We start from the raw sequence: 26,450 nt of genomic DNA, 5'->3' as shown, positions 1-26,450 counted from the left end.
GGTGATTTTCATCTGCAGAATATTTATAATTGCTTCTCAGCCTCTTTTTGGCTACGATCAGATGTCAGGTCAGAGCCATGAGCAGAGAGTGGTCCCTTGTGGGCTTTTTGGCTGACACAGAGAACCTGTACAATATGGGGGACTTATCACCTGAACCCAGCGAGGACCCAAAACTGTTTGGACATTTACCAAACCAAGAGGATTAAAAATCTCATATAAAATAAAAAATTAGAATATATATATATATATATATATATGCTATGATACAACTCCTCAGTGATGCGCAAATATATGCATTTAAAACTTGAATTTGGAAGTTGTTTTTTTTTTTTGTCATCTGCAGCAAACAAGACGTTTATAATTCAAGTACTGTTTTCGCAATAATAGTTACAGCCCCATAGGTGTTCTGCTACCCTTCTAACATATTCCAACAAAATCTCTCTATTATAGTCAAAATCTGCCAGATGACACTGATGAAAAGCCAACCTGAGTATACTGAAAGTACCATTTTCACTTTGACCCTTACAACCAAAAGATACGATTTCCAAGTACCTCTTAAGAATTGTGTTAGCTTTACATTAAGGCTTCAATAATGCAGCCTGTGTTGAAAGGCTAGTCTCAGGTCAATGACATGTTCAAGTTCAGTTGGACAGCATCAGCTCCATGACCAACAATCTCATTCTCATAGTGCCTTATAGGGCCACAATACAGTAAGTAGACAGTCACTCAAAAAAGAGAACTTGCTCGGAGAAGGCTTGCTTTCCGATTAGCAATTGCAGCTTTTTTATCTTCTCCTTTTTTTTCCCCCCAGAACAAAGTTTATTTTGCATTTTTCTTTTCCAAAAAAAGGAGGCCTTGGGAGTAAGCAACTTGCCAGTGTTCATCAATCATCAATCTTCACTGGAAGTGAATCTGCAGGCTCCTTTACTAGCGACTGCGATGGAAACCATAGTGTTGGGTCCTCACCTCGTACCACTTTCTCCCACTGACTGAGATTATCTCTATAAGGAGGCAAAAATGGAATGCAAGATAAAGTTAGAAAGATTACTTTAGAATAATAAAATCTTTTGTACAAGTCTTACATGATTCTGTTTCCATAATCTGAGGTAATATAGAACATCTGCCTATTACCACAGAGTAACTTAACTGTTTTCAACCCAAATTCTTTCTTACCCTAGATGTGCTTATAACAGGGGTGGCCAACTCCAGTCCTCAAGAGCCACAAACGAATCTGATTTTCAGGATATCCATAATGAATATTTACGAGAAACTTGCATGCCCTGCCTCCATTGTATGCAAATATATCTCATGTATATTCATTGCAGTTATCCTGAAAACCAGGTCTGTTTGTGGCTTGAGGGCTGGAGCTGGCCACTCCTGGCTTATAGTATAGCATAGATTTAAATCAAGTTCAGTAAAACAGAGTTGTGACAACAGTGTAATTTATTGCTTCACTAAAAGTCCATCCATTTTCTTTAGGGTACATATTTAGCAGGCAGACAATAGCAACAAAATAATGATTTAAGGAAACATGCTGACTTTTTTTTGCTTTTGTGCACCTGTGTTTTTCTATTTTGGACTTAAAATATGTCTTACTCCTCAAAAGAAAGGACCCAAAGCAGTTTATATCATAAATAAAATACATTAATATAGCATAATACATCAATATAATAATAATAAAATAATACAAATACATTTAGAAATTCCTAAAACATCCAACACATCCCTTACTCTCACTAAGGAAATGAAGCCTGTGTCACAAAGCTAAAATGAAAATAAAACCTCCTCTCCAAAAGCCCATATTGCTAACAGCAAAATAGAAACATCATTCCATAGCATAAATATAAAAATATAAAATACATAAGAAACAATTTCAATATGAAATATATCTTAGTCAGACTTTCAGTCTCTTTCTCTGTTTTAGGTCTGTGCAGTTCTATATCACATCAGCAATTTACAGGAGAATTCAACAATGCTTTTGTATTAAATGTTTACTGGACATATTTTCATATATGAGAATGATAATGGAAGTGATATACATGCAATAATGTGTGCAATAGAATATATACATACTATATATGCACATATACTGTGCCTATGGTCAGTGACTGTTCTCTAGTGCAGGAGTAGATAAAAAAAAAAGCTCCTTTGAAACCCATATTTGGCCTAGGTGTGAATAGTTATTTACAGTAGCTAAGGCGTGCTTCAATGAGCCTACTAGATGAACTATCATCTGTTCCAGAACTCTCTGAAGCTGTCATCAGGTAATATATATACTGATACCAATAGCACTGGTCATTGAAAATGCACCAGAACTTACAGTTGTATGCAAAAGTTTAGGCACCCCCGATCAAATTTCATGTTTCAATGAATCTCTGAGGGGCTGACGTAATAAGGTGCGCTGAAGCTGCCGCAGGTTTGTGCATGCCTATATGCGCATTTGTATGCCTGTTTTCCCATGCAAAGCCCTATACGGGTATATAATAAGGGTTTTGTATGCAGGAAAAAAAGCGCTTACAGACCCGCGGTTCTTTTCCATGAGTGCATGCTAATGGAATGAAAAGGGGGCGATTATCTATTTACGGGCCATGCAGGGAGCCGTGCTAGCAGGAAGATCCGGTTAGTGCAGTTTTTTTAATGCAGGTTTTTAGCAACTGGGTCAGGGCAGGAGGTAAGCGAAGGCGCCAGTGCGGTGACTGATTTCTTTGATGTTTTTGTGGGTCAGCCAAGTGGTGAATGGAATGGGCAGAGGGAAGGCAGCTTTCTCAATGAAGCAGAATCACTGATCTGCATTACAAGCTCTCACTGGCAGTCAAAATCCGATCATGAAGGGGTTAGATATTGCTCTACCCACCTTCACACCAACTCCTAGACCACTAATTTATTCTTTTTTTTTTTTGGAACAGAAAGGCTTTTGCCCCGAGAATCAATCGCGGGTGTTCCAACGCTGATAGATGTCTGCGCGGGGTTTCTGCACGGATGTCTATGTGTTTTACTACATAGGGTCATGAGTGCGTGTTACTGCTCGCGTTATGGTGCGTATGTTTCGCCTGCGCAGACTTTATATGCACGTAACTAATTAGCATATGCGTGCTTCTGCTGGTTTTTGCCGTGCGCACCCAAAGAATCCGCCCAGAAAAAATCAGCATGGATTTCAGCGCGGGTCTTATTACATCGGCCGCTACGCCAATACTTTTCAACCAGTGTGAAGAGGCAGACTGGGTGTGCGCCTCGGATGAATTTCTTCCTCTGCCGCGGCTTTGCTGGCAACCTCAGCATGATCCTCCTTCCCTGGGCTCATGCTACATTCCACTGGACAGTGCCCCAAATCTCTTGCTTGCTGCTTCAGCCCCTCCCCTCCTGTCCCTATGGCAGCCAGACAGCACTGAAAAATAACAGAGGGGAGGGGCGACAGCAGAGAGCCCACCCAGCCACAGTGAATGGAGGGAAGAGCCTCTGTCGTGTACTCCAGCCACTCTCTCCACCCACTGCCTGGAGTGCAGGGCTTTTCTCTGCTGTGCTGTTTGCTTGGAGAGTCACTGCCACAGGCCTCAAGATGGCTGTGCTGCAGAGACCTGGGACTCAGATGACAGAAGAGCAAGGAGTCACCCAGAGATGCAGCCAGATGAGAATTATTTGTGGGAAGGGGATTTGAATGCTGGTGAGGCAAGAAGGGGTTAATGCTTGTGGTCAGTGCAAAAGGTGAGGGAGGTTAAAAGAGGGGTGTAAATAATTGGGAGAGGAGGCCTAGGATGCTGAAAGTATTATGCATTGCTGCTCCTGCCGACTTGGATTTTGGGTGGGGGGGGGAAGGGGGGGGGAGTGGGATTGAAAGGACAAGCTGGGCTATCCCAGGGGAGAGGAATAGGGTGGAGGGAAGAGAGAAAGAGAGAATCAGTTGTGAAGGAGAAGGGGGAAAAAGAAGGAGGCTGGAGAAAGGCGAGAGAATTGAAAAAGAGAGAAAGAACACTGGATATGGGAGAGGTGAAGGAGACACAAGATGGAAGGAGAAAGGAGAACTAGGTATTGGATGGCCTGAGAGGGAGTCAGGATCTGTGATGGAGGAGAGAGAGAAAGGGGACTGGAGAAGGGAAGAGCTGGGGGGATGAGAGAGAACCCTGGATTTGGGGGTGAGGGAATTCTGGGACATAACAGAGGAGAAAGGGAATGAGGAATGGAGAAGAGAGAGGAGGAGAAAAAGGAGGATGAATGAGGAAAGGAGAGCATCAAGGAAAGAGCAGAAAGAATGAAGAAAATAAAGTATTAAAATATTCACTCATGGAAAGAGACAAAGAAGAAGGAAAGAAGATATCAGAGAGAAAGAGAAAACAAACAGACAGAAAGTAGACCTGAGAATGAGGAAAAATAGACACAATCAGGCAGAAAGGCAAGCCAGAGACATCAAGGGTTGGCTACTATTATTGCCTGATTCAGAATATTAATAACTTATTAGTATAAAATATACTGGGACACAGATCAAAGACTCTGACCTGTATGTGTCTCCCGCACAGAATTAACATTTTGGGAAGAGTTGGATTTTTTTTAGTTAATTATGACTTTCTGATATATAATACATTCTTTTGTATGAAGGACATACCCAACAGCACAGAGGGTTTGTATTGGGCCCAAAAATATCTTGTGGTATTACAACTTAAAGAATGTGCTTTTAGGTATATTTTGAGAATTGATTACTATAATTTTCCATGGGGACAGTCCACAGATGTCCCCCCCTCCCACTAAAATGAACTGCTTACTCACTACTCATACTACAGGGAACAAGTGCCCATTATTCGTCCACCAGAATATACCTTATTTTCCTTCCTTCCCACTGGAAGGAGAAGAGCAGCACATGTGTGCACCAACTCTGTCGGTTTCGATCTGATGTTTCATTGGGTGGGGGCCCGATAATCTCACAGGATCGGTTGGGTTCCACACGTTCAGATGTCAATTGACGCCGGCAGAATAAGGCACATACAGGTAAAAAGTACTACTCTTCTTCTGCCGCTGAGGTTGGAGAGAGAGAGCAGGGGAAGTGAGAGTCATGCAAAATTTGGTTTGGAGTGCTATGAGAACTGAGCAAACTTGAACGTATGCCATGAAATAAAAAAAAGATTGAGAAACACTGCTGTGAGATGGTAAGTTTCAAAAGGGTGTGCAGGCCCACATGTATGCGTGTGTGTCAGCCAGGTGCAAAGGTACTTATGCACACAGCTCTTGGCCACGTCCCAGGAAAGCCCATGTCCCGCCCACACCACACCCCTTTTTTCTCCAATGTGAGAGTTGCACGCATCAGCACATGTACGCGAACTCTCCCACTTTATAAAATGCTGTGGATACACACGCATCTCTTTTAAATTTCACATTTTAAGTGAACACGAACTGACACAAGCATGGCACACACTTAAAAATAAAAAAATGAATTTTAAGATCTGTGCACGGGAGCACATGTACTTGCGTTTGCCAGCTCGCGCAAATGGATGCAGAGATTTTCCAATGTACGTGCGCATGGTATAAAATTGGCTAAATGCACATACATGTGCGCACAATTTTACACATTTTGGAAATGCCACCTTGATCACGTAAGTGTGTGTGTGTGGGGGGGATTTTAGTAGATACACATGCGGACGCAATTACCTGTTTCCTCAGTTTGTTCCCAGTTCGCCCCAGTAAAGGAGAGGACTTCCTAAACTCCCTAGCTAACTTGCCTCCCTTTTACCCTATTAGCCCACTGACTAGCCTAGTTTTCTTTGTTCCATGACTTACACACCATCCATAGCAGAAGTAAAGTTACGCAGATAGGGACCCTGGCGCATGCTGGTGTGTGTAAATACTTATGCGCTGGTTTAATTCATATTTCCAGGAACACCCATTCCCTGCCCATGCCCCACCCAGACCATGCCCATGTCTGCCCAGCTGTTTAAAGTTACCGTGATTGCCTTTAATATCACTTACTATTGCTTTTAATATATTTTCTATTAAACACAGATTTAAGTTACATTTATTTATTGTAACAACTTTAGGGGGAACATTTATTTATTGTAACAACTTTAGGGGGAACAATTCATTGTAAATCATTCACTTCCATTTTTGGAAACTTTACCATTCTACAGGTTAATACACCATGTTAAAGTTTCTATCTTTTCTTCTTCTTACTCCTAGTTGTACGTCTCCTTGTTTATTGTAACTGCATTTATAATATGTATATTACATATTTTGTTCTATGTTCCGGTTATTACCCCATTGTTTACTGTAAACCGGCTTGATGTGATGTTATCACGAATGCCGGTATAGAAAAAATCAAAAAAATATTTACTAAAGGTTTTCTCCCATTCTGTGTCTAAGGGAAAAATGCTTAGTAAATGAGGCCTTTAATTTGTAAACATTGGGGAAGATTTACTATGCCATGGTATTTTACCATGGCAGGGAGAAAATACCTTGGGCCATGGAAAAACCCCATGGGTGGGAGGTGAGGGGCTTTTCCATAGTATTTTTCCCCACTAGGATAAAATATTGTGTCAGCTTCCTGTGGTATTTTTTTCTTGCAAATAAAATCTCCAGGAAAAAATACTGCGAGTAAAGGGAACAAATGTGCACGATTGTAGCCCCTTTTGCCCGGGGCCACCATCTTCTTAAAGGATCATGATGTGTAAAAATCTCTCCCAGGGGTCTGGCACTTTGCATTCCACTAGACTACCAGGCAAACCCTAGACTCCCAGGTATGGCCAAGAGGGGATGGGCTAGGATGGGTAGGATTACCATGGGGAGGTATTGGAACCAGGAAGGGAGCTTTTGGAACTAGGGTGTGGTGAAAGAGAAGGGGTTTGGGAAGGGGGGGCAGGGAGTTACCATGTAACAGTTAATTCTAGTTTTCTTCCCCTGCTGGGCTGCATCTACAGGTAGTGAGTGGGGGAGTTGTTGGCTGGGTCCAGCCAGACCTTCGGAAGGGGTATTTTATACATTGGAGGGCCAAGCTATTATGCCATTGTGGTCCTTTAAATTTTATGTCAGGTACTTAGAGATGCGTATATTGTGGATAAATAGCATTTTTTGTGTGATAAATGCTTCTCATAGCTTAATATAGTTACCTCATTGTTTTTAGATAAACATTTTTGTTTATTGTAATTCTGGAGAATTTCTCTTTTAAATTGTAATTAAAAAAAATATGTGAAAATAGGAGATAGGGGGTAAATTCATAATTATTTCTAATTTCTACATATTTTTAAATTATTCTTGTGACTGCCACAACAGAGGCTTTTCAGAACTGTAAATGTAATGCAAAATAGCATTGCTATAATTCTAATTGGAATAAGAATTTGGATCCATATAACCTTTTTTAAAGGTACTTCTATGCAAATTTCAAACAGTTATCAGACCACATGTACCAACATCAAAAGATGTAGTATAGAGATCTACTAAGGAACCACGATCTGTGGCTACACAATTTGGGGTGGTAGTTCCCCACTAGATGTGGATCAACATCAAGGTGAGAGTCCAGGAATTTGTTCCATATGATGAAGTGAACCTTCATCACTGAAGAAGGCAGGTACAGTGTCACGTGTTTGAATTAAGAATCCAGTAAGGTCTCTAAAGATAAGAGGATAAGACTAGAAGATTAGAAAAGTTTGAGAATGTAGGAATTCTTGCAGCTCTAAAAGAGTTAACTGCAATTATAAGTGAAAAATCAATGAAATTATAATGCAGAGATAAATTCCAGGCTAAATTGTGCTGATAGGCCAAAAAACCTTCAACAGAGTATAAACAATACATCTTACTTATTGGATGGCACAGACATGTCTCTGGTCACTGTGACATATTCATTTGTTGTTTATTATAAAGCACTGATAAATTCCCAGGGAAACTAAAATCAAAACTGAAAATGAAGGTCCCTGCATACAGTACGTACACACCCCCAGCAGGCTGAAAGGTGGCAAGGAGGAAAGGCCAGAGGAGGTGGCAGTGACTAATGGCAAAATGTGAGGGGGACCCCCTTAAGTCAGGTGTGAAATTGGAGGGGGACCTTCCCCAGCTGGCCAAAACATTGACAGGAGACCTCCCCTCCCCAGTCTGGCTCTGCTTGGCTCCAGCCCCATCGGATCCAAAGTGGCCCCCACTTAAAAACTAGTGAAGATCACTGAGCTAGAACATTACACATGCCTACATCTCCTTGATAGTACATTGGTGGCAGATGGATAAGACAAGATCAGACACCAACTCTAGTGGGGGGGGGGGGGGGGGGGGGGGGAGTACAGCAGCAGGGTACAGGTGGGCTGGCAGCTCACTGGAAACACATGACCATTTATCTTTATTTAATCACACATGGTAATAGGAACATGAGCAGTACAATGAGTGATGGGGGCAACCCAGGGGACTCACTTGCTTTGCACACTTGCTAAACATGGTAGTAAACGACTCCCTAGGGCTAGGAGCCAAGGAAAGCAGCAACTTTACCCTAGAGGAACTGATAGAGAGGGGCAGGGAAATAGAGCATGAAGTGCAGGTAGTAACTTTGTGAGAAGCAGGAAGCAGTCAATGCATCTGTGCACCAGTTTATTCAGAATGCAGGCAGCACGTGGAATTTCACCAATTTAATGATGCAGTTAGTGGAGCAACAGCCAATCCTTCATGAGCTGTCTTTGAACGTCAAGATCAATGTAGATGTAAAGCCTTTTAAGGATGTCATAGAGGATCCCCGTCAATATCCTGAAGGAGAACTTACAAGGTTTTCTGTTCAGAACAGGGACTGGAACCACTGATGCAGGTACTTGTGGACTCATTGCAGATGCAACTGCAAAACTGACTCAAACCCCTTAGCTAGCTGGCCACCCTAATTGATCCATAGGTGAAAGGGAATATTGCCCTCCAGGCTGGCATTCTGAAATAGTGGAAGGAATAGCTAGTGGCCTGGGTGCAAGAATGGGAGTGCCAGATGTAGTGGGGCAGTGGGGATGCAGGCTAGAGCAAGTTCTCACAAAGTATGTCAGCATCAGCAGCACCCTGAGAGCTACCAGTTCGTCCACTACCTTTATCCACCATACAATGGACTCTCCTGCTAGAGGCTTCAGCAGGAGAGTCCATACTGGACAACTAAAACCACAGTCTGGCTGGACCTCACCAAAGAAGCCCAATATTTCCTTTCCTGCCCAACAACCAGTGTACCTAGTGAACATGTATTCTCAATGGCAGGGGATATTGTGAATCCATATTGTTCACAGCTGGCATAAGAGTTGGTGGCAAATTGCTCTTCCTTCAAATAAACCTTCCTCTTCTAGGTTTCCTTGAATTTCCAAGTGCGTGGCTGAAGAATAAAGTGCACAGTTACAGTGAGCCATTGCCTACACATTTTTACCTCAGTACCTTGCTATGTTGCTGCTATTTGCCACTCTTGCCTCTGTTAAGCCTGATCTTCATGCACTGTCTCTCTTCTGGCTCAACACCTTGCTGTGTTACCATCCACTGCTACTCTTGTTGCCACTGTCCAACCTGCTATTCTTGCCCTGCTTCTCTCCTTTTTACACTGGGGTGTTTTGTATCCCAGCCCCTCCCAATAAAAGCTTTTAAAAAATACCTTCTCCTCTCATGCTTCTCTCTGGAGCTTTGCAATCTTAGAACCTCACTGCTGCTGGTGATGCCCACTACCTAGCCTACTCCTCATGCCTTATGTGCCATCTGATTCAGTGCCTTACTGTGCTGTTGGGCTACTGATGCTGCCCGGCCTGCTCTTCCTGTCCTGCCTCTCTTTTGCTTCAGTGCCTTGGTGCATTGAATCCACTCCTCTTGCCTCCTCAGTCTGCATTCTGTGCCTGAGAGTGCTGATGCCACAACCCTCACTCTATGGCTGCAGTGTTCCTGTCACTGCTTGTGCTGCTTTTGCATTTTGGATGCCTTGAGATCTTCGTGCCACTATTGTACCTGCCCTTTGCCCCTATTTTGGTGCCTGGGGGTCATCATGAAACTGGTAATGCCTTAGACTCTCTTTTCTGGGTTGGGATCTTCATGCCACTTTAAGTGTTGCTTTGCCCCTCTCACCATGCCTTGTAGGGATGTGCATTTGTTCAGGACGAATTAGGCAATTTCAACGAAATTGCCTAATTCATCCTGGTTTGGGGACCCCGAAACCCGAAAAAGTTTTCCCAAAATTTCGGGAAAATTTTGTTTTCGGGTTAGTACGTGCTAACGTTAAAATGTTAGGGGCAGATTTTAAAACATGTGCGGGCGTACATTTGTGCGCGCAACCTAGCGTGCACAAATGTATGCCCCATTTTATAACATATGTGCGCAGCCGTGCGCATGTTATAAAATCAGGGGTCAGCACACGCAAGGGGGTGCACAATTGTGCACCTTGCATGTGCTGAGCCGCGCTGCCTTCCTCCTTTCCCTCCCAGGCCGCGCCGAAATCGGAGCAGCCTCGGAGGGAAATCTCCCTACCCCCCCACCCTACCTTCCCTTAACTCTCCCGCCCCCCAGCCCTAAGCTAAACCCCCCTAAAAAATGTGTCTTACCGAGTTACGCCTGCCTTGGGAAGGTGCAAGTTGCGTGCGCCGGCCAGTGGCCAGCCCTCAATCCCGGGCACAGCAGCAAATGGCCACTGTGCCTGGAGGCTCTGGCCCCACCCATGCCCCGCGACTGCCCGCCCACGTCCCACCCTTTTTTTCAAGCCCCGGGACTTACACGCGTCCTGGGGCTTTACGCGCGCCGCCAGGCCTTTTGAAAATAGGCCCGGCGCGCGTAAGCCCCCAAATTTCCAAGGCCCGAACCACGGGAAATATCATATTTCCCGCGGTGGACCAAAAACGAAGCCCAAACCAAAAGGTACAGGCTTTGCACATCCCTAATGCCTTGGGCTCTTCATGTCACCATTGATGCCTCTTTTTCCGACTCCTGGTATCTTGGAGTAATCTTCCCTCTACTGCTGATGTCTGCATGTAAGTTTCATTTAACTTGGATAGAAAAGCCCAATGTTAAGAGTCAAAAATAGGAGGCACTGCTCCCCATTTACTTTAAAGAAAATGAATGAAACATAATGAAATAAAGAAATGAACTTGGGAACTGAAAAGAATGAAACAAATGAAAATTTGCAACCAAACCAAAATAATGAACCAAGTGCACTTTACCTGTGTAAGTAGGTTTTGAAAATTGCTACAATATATGCCATTGTATTGTAAATAGGTTTTACCCATGTTAAGTGCACTTAATTCGAGTAAATGGCTTTTGAAAATTGCTATGATAGCATGTTACTTTTACATGCATAACTCCTTTGAGAATTCATCTGTAAATATGTAAATCTTTTGAAAATTACCCCATAATGTTTTGAAAATTCACCCCGAAGAGGATAAGTTTCAATGAACTGCACGTGGCCCATATATATACAAAATTATAAAATACGCATGTGTGTGCCCCTCAATGTACATGCATGTGTGTGCTAATGCACAAACATCTGCAGTGCACTGAAAGCAAGTATTTTCATGCATTGAATGCATGTAGTTTGCCTTCCAATTTTAAAAATCTATGCATGTCTATGATATACTAAAAAAAATGTAAAACTTACTCGCATAAAACCAGATTTATGTGCAGAAATCAGTCTATTTTAAAACATGTGCATGTAATTGAAAATACCAGTTTTTGATTCCTCCACCAGGTCGCCCAGTCCTTCTCCAGGTCATCGAGTCTCTTCTGATTCTTCAGCCTGAACTCCCCCCAGTTCTCCCAGACCTCCCACCAAGACAATAGTGTGCAATAAACAAGTCTGATATCAATTATGCAAAATAATTAGAGTTCCATTTTAAGAGCCGTGAACGGGCGCATATGTGTACGCGTTTGCCAGCATGTGCACATGGATATTTATTTATTTATTTGTTTTTTTGTATACCGATATTCGACAAAAGTAATCAATATGGCAATTTTAAAACATCCACGCGTATATGCCATATACACGCGCGTTTTAAAACCAGCTATTCACACGTACAGGTGCATACGATTTCATATTGACGCGCGCATGTGCACGCAAAGGCCGCCTTGCTCGCTTAAGTGAGGGGGTTTTTACAAGTTGCATGCCTACACTAGAATCCATTTTCCCAGTTCGATCTCAGTTTGCCCAGTTAATCAATCAGCCTTCCTACCCCCCCCCCCCCCCCCCCCCCCGTTCCTTTGCCTACCTTTTACCCTGTTAGGCCAGACCCCCCTAAACCTCGCTAAGTAACCTATTTTTTTTTCTATTTTATGACATACACACCATCCATTGTAGAAGGAACGTTACGTAGTATGGGACCCCAGTGTGCGCTTGTGCATGTAAATAGGTATGCGCAGAAATCATGCCTCAGCCCACCCATGCCCTGCCCATGCCCTCTTGTCAAAAATTATTTTTGTGCGAGTACCACGGGATACCTGCCACGGGTTTTAAAATCTGAGCGGAGTGCACTGCGCCGAGTCACGCACATATCTCCCGGCTTCGGCGTGCATAGGGCTTTTAAAATTGATCATCTAGTAGGTGTAAAATTACATGAGTAAAGGTCTTATAAAATAGCAACGCATCTGTGCAACTGTTAGCCCCACCGGAGAACGCCCCTAGACCAACCCTTTTTTCAGGCATATATGTGTGTGTGCATGAAATGTATAATTTGTACCTATTTTCAATGTTTATAAAATTGTGATTATGTGAGTACAAGCTACTTACGCTTGTATATGCTAATTTTACACAAAAAAGTGCTTTGAAAATTCACCCCCACAAGATGTGCTTAAAGAGTCATTGTGATGTGTCACTGCTTTGAGAAGACCTATTGGTAGTATGAATATGTGGTTTAATATTATTATGCTATTTAACTTACTGTTGCTAAGTAACCGGCTCACATTGGTAAGTTAACACCAGGCCCTAGAAGTTATTACATAGCATTCAGTTACTAATCTTTTGCAAGATGCCATGGAAGGAGAACACAGCAAACCCTCATTTCCTTATGATGTTTCTTCATTTGCATGGGCAGATATGCAAATGTTTGTGTGTTCATGCTAACATCTTTCTGCATAACTTGCTATTTTAAGCATGCACATACATTTGTTCAACGGACTAATCCTGATCACAAAAGGAAACAATGTTAAAGCCTGATTCACCGAGACTAAGGTTTTTCTCTCATTCTGTGTATGGGATGGGGGGAAAAAGTTTAGTGAATCATTTTTGTTGAGGGGGGGGGAGGTGTGGTTAATGCAATTTGTATGACCTTTGATCATCTCTAGGATGATCCTGGCTCCTTGGTGTCTGGAATGAATTCCCTTCTGGTTCCTCTGGCAGAATCTTGGTGCTGACTTGTGTCCTATGCAGCGCACGATGTGTCTGCATTCCTGGGAGTTCAAGGACACAGCATCTTAGACATCACATTCCACAAACTGACAGAAGACTGATAGAGAGGAGGTATCAAATTCTGCCAAGTCAGCAAACTGTGCAGGACTGGATGGGAAAAAGATTGCATGTTGCCTGTTGATTAAAAGGAAACAGACTCAGTGTGTGTGGGTTCTAGTGGTGGTGGCAGCGGTGGGGGAGGAGGATTTCACTGTGGTTGAATTTAATCCTTAAAACACCATAGTTTTTTTTTATTTTACCTTTGAAAATCTATATTCAACACTGATCCGCAATTCATACCTTTTCCTAAAAAAAAGAAAAAAGAAAAAAAAAGTTCTGGCCTCCACTTCTTGTTCCTGCCAACTCCAAGATCCATGCCTCTGCCTCCTTCAGTGAGACTATTGACTCCTGGGTGCTTTCTAGGGGTATCCAGCCTCAAAAATTTCATTTGGGGGTTATTTATTTTCCATTTTGGGTTTTTCCCCTGGGTTTCGTGTCTTTGAATGTTTATTTTGTTTCTGCTTGCAGAAATGAAATGAACATGTAAAAAACCCCAAAAAACACTCCCCTCCCAAACATAAAAAAAAAAATCAAGGATCTCCCAATGCCCACGTGTCCCTTCTCCCAAAACAAATCTAGGGGTGAGAACCAACCCAGCTCCCACTTACTCCATCCACAGGGTTCTGGATGGGCAGGAGGGCTGCCTACTCATATTCTGCCTGATGTCATCCACATGGCCATCAATAGCGCTGGTCAGCCCTAAGCAGCTGTTTGATGTGTCTTTTCAGCGATGTTTTATTACTTATGTATTGCCTCTATGCTTGTGTTTTTGATCATATTTCCATGTTTTCAGTCTTGCTCTGAATTTCTTCCTCATTTCCTTTGTTAGTGTCTGGAGATGCTGAGTGTTGTAGTGCCGATTTGTTATATTGCTGCTGCAAACAGATACCAAACAAAACCTCCCGCTTAAAAAAAAACTGTTGAAGTCTTGACAGATTTTGTTTATGCTTCAAGAAAGGCAAATGTGGTCACTCCATGTTATGAACCTGCCTGCGAGGAACGCGGGCAGGCCCCTTACCTCCCACGGCCAGTCGGGACACTGACGCTGTTTCCTTCACGGCAGGCGTGCCGCCATCGACTGGCTCCTCCCTGGCTGCTTGCCTTCCTTTCTTCTTCAGCCGGCAGGGAAGCCATCCCTGCTGGTGCCTGCAGCCAGCCTGAAGTCCTCTCTCCTTTCTTTGCGGTGGGAGCCGCTCCTGCTTGCTTCTTTGGGCCTTACAAGTGGCACGGACGCCACCAACGATCCTGCTCTCTCTTCCAGCTTCCTAGGGCTCGGATGCGCGCCTCTCTCCTGCTCTTCAAGGGCCAGCCAGGTGTGGCCCCCCTGCTGGCTCCTCCCTAGGCATTATCCTCTTCATCCCTACAAAAGGGCCCAGTGTTCATTCCAGCTTTGCCTTTGCAAGGAGTTAGATGCTCCTGGGATATTCCTGTCTTCGCTCCAGGAGCCGTCCCTGTTCCAGCTCTTCTTCAAGGTCCTGTGTTTCCTGTTCTTTGTTGGAGCTCCTCGTCTTGTCCAGTTGTCCATGTTCCAGTCCAGATGAGAAAGAGGAGAACCCGCCTGTAAAATCCGGATTTTCAGTGTCCAGTCAGGATTTCTAACCAGACACTGTACAGCACATATGAAAACCCGGCTGTCTAGTCCAAAACCGGGCAGTTGGTAAACCTATTAGAGAGGAGGTGTTCAGGTCAGGGTAAGACAACAACACGCATAGGGTTGTAGTCTCAATTGTGTGTGTGTTTTTATCTGTGGAAAACGTACACCCTACAAAAAGTAGGCACAAATGTCAAATACCAGCGACAATATTCAAGTAAATGTAAGCATGTAACTTTTTTGTTTTAAAACTGGTACAAACAAATAAATAAATATCCATGTGCACATGCTGGCAAACGCGTACACATATCCCGCCCCCGCCTAGCCGGGTTGTCTACCCCGCAATTACACACAGACACAATGAAAAACCTGACATCACTGGGATGCAAATTGGCTGCAGCTGTTTATTAGATGACCCTAACGGGGGAATCTAAACTTGGCTCCGAGTCCTATCACTATCCGCAGGGGTGGTGCCAATGACTCTGCCCCCCCCCCCACTGCCCTAGCAAAATCTGAAGGGGGTGAGAGTTGGGTTGCTCTACCTACGAGCCTCCCTTCCAGTGTCGGAGCACCATTGCCGGAGGGACCCTGTCAGGCCGCTATGCAGCAGGCCCCGCCTGGGCCCCTCACAGATGTGCCAGGCCATCGAAAATCATCAAGGCCCACTCCCCATGCCTGACATGCGTCCTTGAAGGCCAATCGCCAAGAGGCGGACCCTAGTCTTCTCTCATCTTTAACGGCACCTCCCTGCCTCATATGCAGCATTCATCATTACATTATTGTTCCAGGACTCGGTCACAACCACTGCGACAGGTTAACAAGTTAACAACAAGCCATCATGATTGCTAACTAACACTTGGAAGTAACATAGAAGGGTGGGTTGGGAGGAAAACCGTGCCATGCCATGCTGTGCCGGGCCAAGGAAGAAGAGGCCAGGCAAGACGGAGCTGGCAGGTTTTAAATCTCCCGCTGGTCCCTCCTCGCGGCCGTCACCAGGTTGCTCCCCCGGCCAATCTAGTGGCCTAGTGTCGAGGTGCATTCTGATGTCACTGCATCCGACACCAGGCCAACCTGAGGGTTAAATGTAATCAGTACCACCCCACGGAGCCCCCAAAGGCTGGCGCTGCAGGCATGCCGAAGCGTGCGCCGGCGCCTTAGCCAGCCGTCACTGTGGAGTGAGGAGAGGGAGGGGAGGAGAAGGGATCCCCCCTCCCTCATGCCCGCAGGTAGGCCAGCCCGGTGTGGCGGAGGCGACGCCCCCAGGGATACAGCGGGTGCCCCAGGGTGCGGGGGTGCCTTCCATTATTAGTTGGAAGTTCGCACACTGGGATAGGGAACAGTAACTTTTTTATTTGGTGGCCAGAGAACGAACGCGTTTTATGCAAATTCCGAAATCTGAAATACAGAGTGAAAAGCTTTAGAAAAAGGTTTTTTTTTTTTTTTTTTAAAGGATGTATGGAAAGTATAATTTGCATTTTACAAATCTGCATTTTGTGAATTGTTTACACTATTTGTAAATTCAACAAAATGTTTGTCATACACTTTAATAGAAGAATATTTACATGAAATGTATATAGTACAGATAGCTATGACCTTCACCTTTTCTTGTTCCTCTCTCACCCACCCTCCAACCCTGGACTCCAATCCCTTGACTCAATTAGTGGGCCATGAGTAGATTTAAAAGAAAAAGCATCTTTCAAAGTTGTCCAACTGTCTGCAGTGGGTCTACAGGTCCATTATGGTAATAGTGAGGTTTGATCCTTGCAAACCCCGGACCCTACCATATTTTGTAATAAGGTTGGCCCCTTTCAACATGTGTCCACCTGGCTCATGCCTAGAGGCTTCCAGAGGAATTCCAAGTTCTGCCCTGGACTGCATGCCAGCTGGCATGACATTACTGCCTCAACCTCAAACTAGAATGGCTCTAATGCAGCAGAGCTGCACCAAATTATATGGTGTGACTTCCATAAGTACACCAGAATAGCACCTGTAGCTGTCCTCCTCCTTTCCTGGGCTTGATCACACCCCCTCCATGAAATGCCCAGGCTTGAGCACCCTGTAAGATGGGTGCTCGGACTGTGGATCACCTGTGCGCTCCAAGGCTACATTCTGAGCCTCATTGCAGGTCTCACACAAGTAAATCTCTTTGGCAATTTTTTCGATAAATAGTGGGAAACCTAGCTTTTGCCATTTTTGTTTCCATTGTATTTTTCCACACCTTTTTATTTTTTTTATTTGCAGCATGTGTATAAAAACAGGCATTGAGCAGCATCAGTCTAAAAGCCAAAATGCAGCTTTATATCAGTGAAAGGAATTTTAAAAACCTTGAAGGCGTTTAGATGTCTATCATATTTCCCCATTTTCCTCAGTCTATATATATATATATATATATATATATTTATATATGTATATGTTTAGGTCTGTGCTTTATTATGAAGACCATTGACTAAAGATCGAAACACTTACTTATATTCTGTTACGTAGAGGCCTGTGCATTTACTCCTTGGAGGTATTTACATTCACAATGTATGTATTTACTGTGAATGTAAATACCTCCAAGGAATAAATGCACAGGCCTCGCTACTCAATAAAAAGGAGGGGTCATGGGATGAAGGTGAAAGGGGACAGACTCAGGAATAATCTAAGAAAATATTTCTTTACAAAAAGAGTGATGGATGAATGGAACTAGTAGAAATGGAGATAAGGAATAATATCGGAGAGCACAGGCAAGTACAGAAGGTCTCTGATGGAGAAGAAGGGACTATAATGCTGAGCAGAAGATGTAAATAGACAGAATGATGGGCCACATGATCTTTATTTGTCATGTTCTATGTTTCGGTATGCAAATACCGTATGTAATTTGCCAGTTCTAGTAATAACAAAATTAAATCTTTTACTTTAATATTTGCAATGCATTCGGTATAATTTTTGTGATATCAACCTAATAAACGAAGCTTGACCAATGTGCCGCAAATGAGCAGTAGAGAGCAGCTCTACTGCGCATGTGCGGGCAAGCACGTCGGTCTCAGCAAGCGTCAGCTGGATATCAACATGGCGGCGTTGGGCGGTAGTGGCGGCGACGACGAGGAGCGGTGGCCAGTAGCGAGGAAGGAGAGAGTGAGAGGGAGGGAGGGAGGGAGTGAGAGGGAGTGAGTGGGTGGAAGGGAGGGAGGAGAGAGTGTGTGGGTGGGAGGGAGGGAGGAGAGAGTGGGAGGGAGGGAGGGGAGGGAGGTAGGGGGTGGGAAAGGTGGGGAGGAGTGAGGGGAGAGGGAGAATGAGGGGGGAGAGGAGGGAGAATGAGGGGGAGGGTGAGAGACAGAGGGATGTGAGTAAGTGGAAGGGTAAGAAGTTGTGGAGCAGAGAAAAAGGGAGTGGAGGAGGGCTGAGGGAGAGGGGATGGGATTGAGAGAGGGTGGGGAGTGACTGAGGGAAGGGGAGGGAGGTGAGAGTGAGGGGAGGGAGGTAGTGGGAGACAGAGGGTGAGAGTAAGACTGAGTGGAGGGAAGAGGGTGAGTGAACGAGGGGAAGGGAGAGTGAGGGAGAAAAAGTGTAGAAGGGTGCTGTGTTTGAAAATGGACTGAAATTTTTTTTTAATGTAGCCTGTTTTAACGGGCTTAACGGCTTGTTTACAATATATATAATGACTGCTTTGTGAAATGTATATTTTTCATTTTTAATTGTGTAATAAAGCCTTTTACTAAATTCACTTATAGCAGCTATGTAACTGATCCTTTCATTTTAGTTGTAATGTATCTGATGTTGCTATCAAGAACACTTTTCAAAGCTATTTGCTAGGTGGTAATTTTCTGCCAGGTTATGCCAGATCGCAAACCTGGAAACATTTTGAGCTTGCTTCCTTCTCCCCCATTGCAGCTGGAGTTGAAGGTGAATGTTGTTGCTGGCTTTCAAAGCCAGGTTAAAAGGAACCATTCCTCGGGGTGTGTTTAGATCAAGGGAGGAAAACAATATGCTTAAGAACATAAGATATGCCATACTGGGTCAGACCAAGGGTCCATCAAGCCCAGCATCCTGATTCCAACAGTGGCCAATCCAAGTCGCAAGTACCAGGCAAGTTCCCAAACACTAAGCAGATCCCATGCTACTTGGCTTTTTCAAAAGTATGCATACTATTTTACCCTCATTCAGCTGCCCACACAAATAGAAAATGCAATATATGCCAGCGTTTTTAGTTTCCTTACTTTATGGCTGCTAATTTTTGGAGTACACAGGGAAAAATGTAATATTTCATTTTTCTTTTTCTTTTTTAAATTTGTTGTGTTTTCCATTTTTTTTTTAGTTTTTTTGTTATGTATGGACAAAACCAATTTTGTATGGATAAAGAATATATGCACATCCCTACTAATTTTCAATGAGTAATGTTGCACAGTTTTTCTTAGGAAAATTGACTGTAATGCACGCTAGCTAAAAAGTGTCTGTGTGCCTTGCAAATAATTTGAGCTCCTCAAAATTGCCTCCTTACTGTTTGCAATATATTTGAACAGCACTATGTGGGATTTTCAGTGTACCTAATAATTGCTTTGTAAAATGTATGTATTTATCAATAAAGTTTATTGTGCTTAAAAAAAGACTGGCAGAAAGCTTCATCAGCTCAGCTCTTTTCCACTGCCACCAAAAGTCTAAAAATAATTGACTTAAATTCAGCTGTAGGAGCTCTCTGCCCAGCTGCCTTTCCTCATCCTGGCTCCCAAAGCCATGAAACAAAAATGTACATTTGTTAACAAAAAAGCATAAAGGCAGATAAGGAATATCAGGCTAGTCTAGTCTCAGTTTAACCTCTCTCTATTGATTTTCTTTGGTAAAAAAAAACCAAGTTAGAATAAAATAGCAGAAATTAACATTTATCTTTTGCTTCTAGATTGATCCAGATTGGTATGAAAAAGCATTTCTGAACCAAATAGATGGAGTCTGCAGGTATTAGGTTCTTCCTGTTAATTCTAATGCATTATCAAATATTTTAACTGACCAGGTATACCAGATGGGACCTATGTGTGTAAACCCAGATGGAAGAGACAATTCATAAAAAAACAAATGGTACTGCTGCTTACTTGCACAACTGGAGAAGTGGCTGAGCAGGAGGCAAGATCTTCATGAGCGTAGTGTAGCATGGGATGGCTACAGCATTATAAAATCCAACCTAGGGGAAAATAACCCCAAGCACATTAATTACTGGAAGCACTGATAAATTAGTGTGGATTTCCATTAGTCCTCACCCATTAGCAGACATTATCCTGTCTCAGACTTGTCACCACTCTAACTCTCCCCCAACACATTTTTCCTTTCCCCCTTCAAACCCAAATTGTAATACACTCTGTGAATCACTTGTATATTTAGGAAATATAAGCCTTTATCTGCTCATTTTGTTTTGACCTGATGAAGGGAACACAGCTCAAGGTGAGCCTGATATTCAAAGCTACTTAGCTTGGTAAGTAGTGACTTATCAGGCTAAGTGGGAGCTGCTGAACATCTGGCTACGTTCAGCGATCGCCATTTAAACAGATAAGCCACTTATTTAGCTAAGTAGATAGCCGGATAAGTCAGGGTTGGGCAACGAGTGTAAGAGGGTGGTGCTACCTATTCAACTAACTTAGGGCTAGATTCATCAAACTATCACATGCAATAGGGGCGTGTTTTATGGTAATAGCATATTTATCGCAAAGTGCAATGTGAGAGAGAGAGCGAGCACACCTAGCTACAAGGCCCTCATAGTAGTTAGGTATTTAATCCTCTATAGGAGGCCCACCTAGTTACTCGAGGTGAGACATACAAACAGAACAGTACACTCTTGTGAAGATTTGATGTCCTTCGGAGTGAGGAAACTCACCCAAAGATGAGATTTGTACAATGTTCTCTCAACCTAGCTTAATGTTACCCAGGTAGAGCGTCCATCAAACTAGGTTGAGAGAACACTGTACAAATCTCGTCTTTGGTTGAGTTTCGTCACTCCGAAGGACATCAAATCTTCACAAGAGTGTACTGTTCTGTTTGTACGTCTCACTCTGAATATCAAAGTGGCCCTTAATCCCTACACTAATACCTAAACCTCACCTCAAGTAATTAGGTGGGTCTCCTGTAGAGGTATAAATACATAACTACTATGAGAGCCTTGTAGCTAGTCTGTCTCTCTCTCTCTCCTAAAAATGCTGTGTGTGAAAACATTGCAAAGTGCAATAAAGCCATGTTGCACAGCTTAATGAAAAAGGTGTAGTTATTTGCTGTGTTAAAACTGTGTGATATGGCATTGCAAAGCAAGCCCACTTGGCCAGAAATTCCACCCCTTTTCTAAATTAGCATCGCACCATGCGTTAAGGTGCTTTTCGCATGCGTTAAGGTGTTTTTTGCAAGTGAAAAGCCCATAATGCGGCTTGGAAAATAACCCCCTTAGCCAGATAAATGCCAATATCCAATTAAGTTAACCAGATAAGCTAGACCTGCAATAGAGCAGGTCTGACCTAGCTAGATATATAACTTATCCAGCTAAGAAGGACCTAATACAGGGATATTCAGCAGCATAGCTATGCTGCTGAATATTCCATTTAAGCTAGCTGGTTAAGTTTTTTCTGGATAATTTACTTATCCATTTTCTATTGAACATCTACCTCATATAAAAAAGAATAATCTTATTTTTTGTATTACATACTTCTCATGAAGCATTGAGAAAGATGAATTATTCTCAAACTGAACATGACTAATTTTAGAGAATTCTCAATTATTTCAAGTTTTGATTTAACTGGCGTCTTGCCTTGTGTCGGTGAAATGACTAGAGCTGAACTTCTCTATCAAGTTCATGCTGTCATTGTGCAATAAAGTTTATTCTGTCATTGTGAATAAACTTGATTGCTGGCACTTGTTCAGTAGAAGAAGAGATGCGACTGTCACCTCTTTCAAAACTGTAGGGCGGAAGATTTGCCATTGCAGCCAGTTACAGCCCTGGCTGAGATGCTGTTGATTAGGTGGACAAGGAAGAAAGTATGGAGGGAGAAGTTGAGGACGAGAAGGAAGAAAGAAAAAAAGGCTGCAGGTACAGAAAAAAAAAGCAAGGGAATGGAGATTTTAAAAGGCAAACCCCCCCCAAAAAAAAACCTCCACCTCCTTCCACCACTCCCCTCTCCCCCCACAAAAAACAGAAATAAGAAAATCATTTTCCCCGGCTCAAACCTAACTTTCCTAAATATTTTTCCATACCTTGTTTCTGCCAGCATGGATATTTGATTACTCAGGGATGTGCATTTTTTTTAAATCAATAAGGAATCAAAGCCAAATCGGCATATTCATTTCAGTTCACTGAAAATAAACACAAATAGCCAGAGTCCCCCCCCTAAAAATCACAACAAATTTTATTTGCATTTGTTTTTGGATCCTATTAATGTCTATAGGGTAAAAAAACAAAGTGCTGGGTTTTATTTTCTCCTGGGTGGTGACTCCTAACTCAGAATCTAGCATCGTATACCTTTATCTGGGATTATTTTTCCCAACGGGCATTACTTTGCTCTTGTCCACATTAAATTGCATCTGCCATTCAGATGCCCAGGCTCCCAGTCTCACAATGCTCTTCTGCAGTTCTTCACAATCTGCTGCTGTTTTAATGACGCGAAACAATTTTGTTTCATCTGCAAATTTGGTCACCTCATTTGTTGTTCCCTTTCCCAGATCATTTATGAATATGCTAAATAATATGGGATAGATATTCAAAGCTGGCCATGTAAGTAACTTAGGCCTGGATTTATCAAAATGCACTAAATATCGCATGAGATATGAAAAGGGGCATGTTTTATGGTAATAGGCAGTTTATCGCAATTTGCGCTAATACCAATGTGAAGCGCTAAGTTACCGCAAATTGCGATAACTTTTTCGCACTTTGCGATAAGTGCCAGAATTGTTGTATTTCCTACATACAACCACTTGGGGGACCATGTTTAGTAGGTTGAAGCTCCCAGAGAGCCAGCCTAGCTGTCAGGGCCCGGGGTGGGGGGGAAGAGAGAGAGAGAGAGAGAGAGAGAGAGAGATATTTATGTAATGTTCTCTCAGCCTAGCTTGATGGACTCTCTATCTGGGTAACATTGCACAAATCTCATCTTTGGGTGAGTTTCCTCACTCCGAAGGTCATCAAATCTTCACAAGGGAGCGCTGTTCTGTTCATCCGTCTCATTTTGAATGTCAGTGGCCCCTAACCCCTACACTAATATCTAAACCTCACCTCGAGTTACTAGGTAGGCCTCCTATAGAGATATAAATAACTACCTAGGGTGAGAGCATCATGGCTAGTCTGTCTCTCTCTCTCTCTCTCCCTTCCCCATGGTTGTAAAAGGGCCCTGACAGCTAGGCTGGCTCTCCAAGAGCTTAAACATCACAAAGTGCAATAAAGCCCTATCATACGGCTTTATGCAAATGAAAAAAGGTGTAGTTAAAATACGCATTAAAGCCACGCAATACAGCTTTGCAAAATTGTGAATTCGGTCACAAATCACACCCCAACTCCTCCCTTTTTTCTGATTTGCATCGCACCATACATTATGGTGCTTTCACAGGCATTTTTGCAGGCATTAAAGGGGCTTAACGGATGCGAAAATGCCTTATAGCAATTTGATAAATGACCCTGTAAGCAGGTTAGAACTAATCTGGCTAAGTTATGATGTGTATTCATCAGCAAGGCAAAGCCACTGAATATATGTGTATATTTGTGCACTTTGGGGAAGATTTTAAAAGGCCTGCGCGCCGTGTGAATTTTCAAAGAGAATCTGCCATGCACATAAACCCCAAAATAATGCCTCTTCAAAGGGGTGATCCGGGGGGTGGGGTCGGGGCAGGCCAGGACAGCGCCATTGTATGCTGTTCCGATGACTCGCACACCGCGAGCCAGCTGGCACAAGCAGCTTACTTCAGCTCTGGGCCTGAAGTAAGTTGCGAAACAAAAAAAAAAAATAGAAAGATCGGTAGGGTTTAGGGGGTGGGGAGGAGATGGGAAGAGGGAGGGAGTTTAGGTAGGGTGGTAGGGAAGTTATCTCCCAGTCCGCTCATTAATTGGGGGGATTGGAAGGGAACTAGGGAAGGCCCGATTATGTTGCCGTGTAGAAATTGCAAAAGTTCACCCCCTCTTGCGAGTGCCGCCCGTTCATGCGCGTGCGGATTGTAAAATCTTGCACACGTGCGTGCGGCAACCGACACCAATCATATGATCAGGATAACCAGCCCAAAGGAGAATGCCCGAAACCCCAGTAGGCAAAGCCGCCCCTGCCACTGCCTGATGCTCAGATCAAGGCCAGCACATGGACTTTGCTCTTAGCAGCTCATAGCAACAAGAGACACCAGTAGTGGCACTTAAATGTGTAGGCGGTCCTTTCTAGCAACTTGTGTAATCATGTATGTCTCTTTGTCCTAGCTATAGCAAGAGCCCTGTGGTAATTAGTGGGCAGCATGCCTGGCTTTGTTCAGCACATATACCGCACAGAGCACCTCCTCAGCTTCCCATCTTGAGCCTTCTCCTTTGAGTCCTTCCAGCCTCTGTCCTATACCCAGACTAACAGGGTCATTTATCAAATCGCGTTAAGGCATTTTTGCATGCGTTATGGCATTTTTGCATGTGAAAAACGCCATAACGCATGTGATAAGCACCATAATGCATGATGCAATGCAAATTTTTAAAAGGGGAGGGACTGGGGGCAGGATTTCCATAAACGTTGGCTGGCTTCACAAAGTGTGAAGCCATAACACATGATATTGCACAGTTGTAATGCAGACAATAACTACACCTTTTTCAATTGTGTTACGCTCTGCGAAATGCCCATAACGCAATTTGTGATTTTTTTTCACAAATTCTGTTCTGGGCATTTTTAGGCTGGGGAAGGACCTCAGATGGGGAGGGGAGAGAGAGAAGAGAGAGAGTGGTGAAATAAGTACTTTGCAGGTAGGAAAATGCAATTATGTAGGTATAAGCACAAAGTGCAAAAAGTTCACTCTTTGTGGTAAAACCTATGCAAAGCACCCAGATATCACACATTGTGATACATAGGCTATTACCATAAAACATGCCCCTATTGCTTGCATTATTTAGTGCAGTTTGATAAATCTAAGCCTAAATGAGTTGAGAAAAGTGCACACTGAGCACCGGCTCTGACACCTACATGTGACAACCAAGGTAATTATCTTAGCTGGCTACCCAAAACATACAGACTTCTTCTCTATCCTGCACTTGTATATAGAGCAGTGATGGACAAACATTTTTTTTTTTAGACATGGCCAAGCTTGCAGCTCTCATCTGCAACAAGGGCTGGGGGGATGTGTTTACCTCAGAGCTTCAGTTGAGCCATTGCGGATGGTGTTGAGCAGGAGGGTCAGCTGGCTGGAGACAATGAAGATTGCATTCAGATAGACAGGATGGAAAAATGGAGAAGATGGCCTGGCTCTAGCCATGGGTCAGTTTGCCCACCCCTGATATAATGGGAGCCGGTCCATCATAATAGGTTCATGGGTGTCTCCACTCCCTCTTTCCCTTTATTTTAAAATTTGGCAGAGTCTGGTGGGGCTTTCAGCACTTCCCTAGCTCTTCTTATGGCCATATGATTCCTCTCCATGTTTGGAATGCTTGCTCTGTGGAGGTTGGTGTGCCACACAATGTTTTTGTTAATGTCGGTGGGCCTTGGACTTGAAAAGATTGGGAAACTCTGATGTAAAGCACCTAAAAAAGCCCTCTCAAAAGTAGTATAAAGCCTTTGGAAAGCATGTTTTTAATGTAATACACAACCATTTAAAATATATTCTAGACAGGGGTTACAAGTACAGTCTACGATTGTCTACAATCATAGAAAAGCCTTTAGCAATCTGTGACATTTTAAACTGCCTTCAAATCTGATGTAGATACATAAATGGAGAAATTACTTACCTGATAATTTCATTTTCCTTAGTGTAGACAGATGGACTCAGAACCAATGGGTATAGTGTACGTGCTAGCAGTTGGAGACGGATCAGATTTCAATCTGACGTCAGCCCCTAGTACATATACCCCTGCAGGAAGTGCAGATCCTCAGTATTCTTCCTTGCAAAGCATTGTGGATATATGTTTGACTGACCGATTGGTTAATTTGATTAACTTGTATAACTTCGTAACTATATAAACGTTATAACTTGATTAACTGAAATAATTTGAACTGGTCGACTGAGTATAGCTGGAGACCGCCAGGGAACTCAACCGGAAAGCGTCGACACCCAGCCGGGTGGAGACCTAGGTAAACGAAATGAGGCTTACCCTTGATCATTTGCAATACCATGCGTGATGGCAGCCAAGGGCGGGCTGCTGAGTCCATCTGTCTACACTAAGGAAAACAAAATTATCAGGTAAGTAATTTCTCCATTTCCTAGCGTGTAGCAGATGGACTCAGAACCAATGGGATGTATAAAAGCTACTTCCGAACCGGGTGGGAGGCTGCCTGTGACCCACTTAGTATTGCCCTTGCAAAT

General features: G+C 43.4%; 1 protein-coding gene across 3 annotated transcripts in view; it reads right to left on the bottom strand.

The window, feature by feature from the left end:
* Positions 1-285: 285 nt before the first annotated feature.
* PDE10A (phosphodiesterase 10A) overlaps positions 286-26,450 on the bottom strand; it is a 748,737-nt gene continuing 722,572 nt past the window's right edge. For all 3 annotated transcript variants that reach the window (XM_029594115.1, XM_029594117.1, XM_029594116.1), the window contains 2 exons: positions 20,045-20,133; positions 286-1,001 (listed from right to left, as the gene is read on the bottom strand). In XM_029594115.1, coding sequence (XP_029449975.1) covers positions 884-1,001; positions 20,045-20,133 — 207 coding nt within the window. In that variant the 3' untranslated portion in view covers positions 286-883. The remainder of the gene's footprint in view (positions 1,002-20,044; positions 20,134-26,450) is intronic.

This window comes from Rhinatrema bivittatum, chromosome 3 (genome assembly GCF_901001135.1).
Source record: "Rhinatrema bivittatum chromosome 3, aRhiBiv1.1, whole genome shotgun sequence".
NCBI lineage: Eukaryota > Metazoa > Chordata > Amphibia > Gymnophiona > Rhinatrematidae > Rhinatrema > Rhinatrema bivittatum.
The sequence above is the reverse complement of the archived record's forward strand: the minus strand, read 5'-3'. Positions and strand labels throughout refer to the sequence as shown.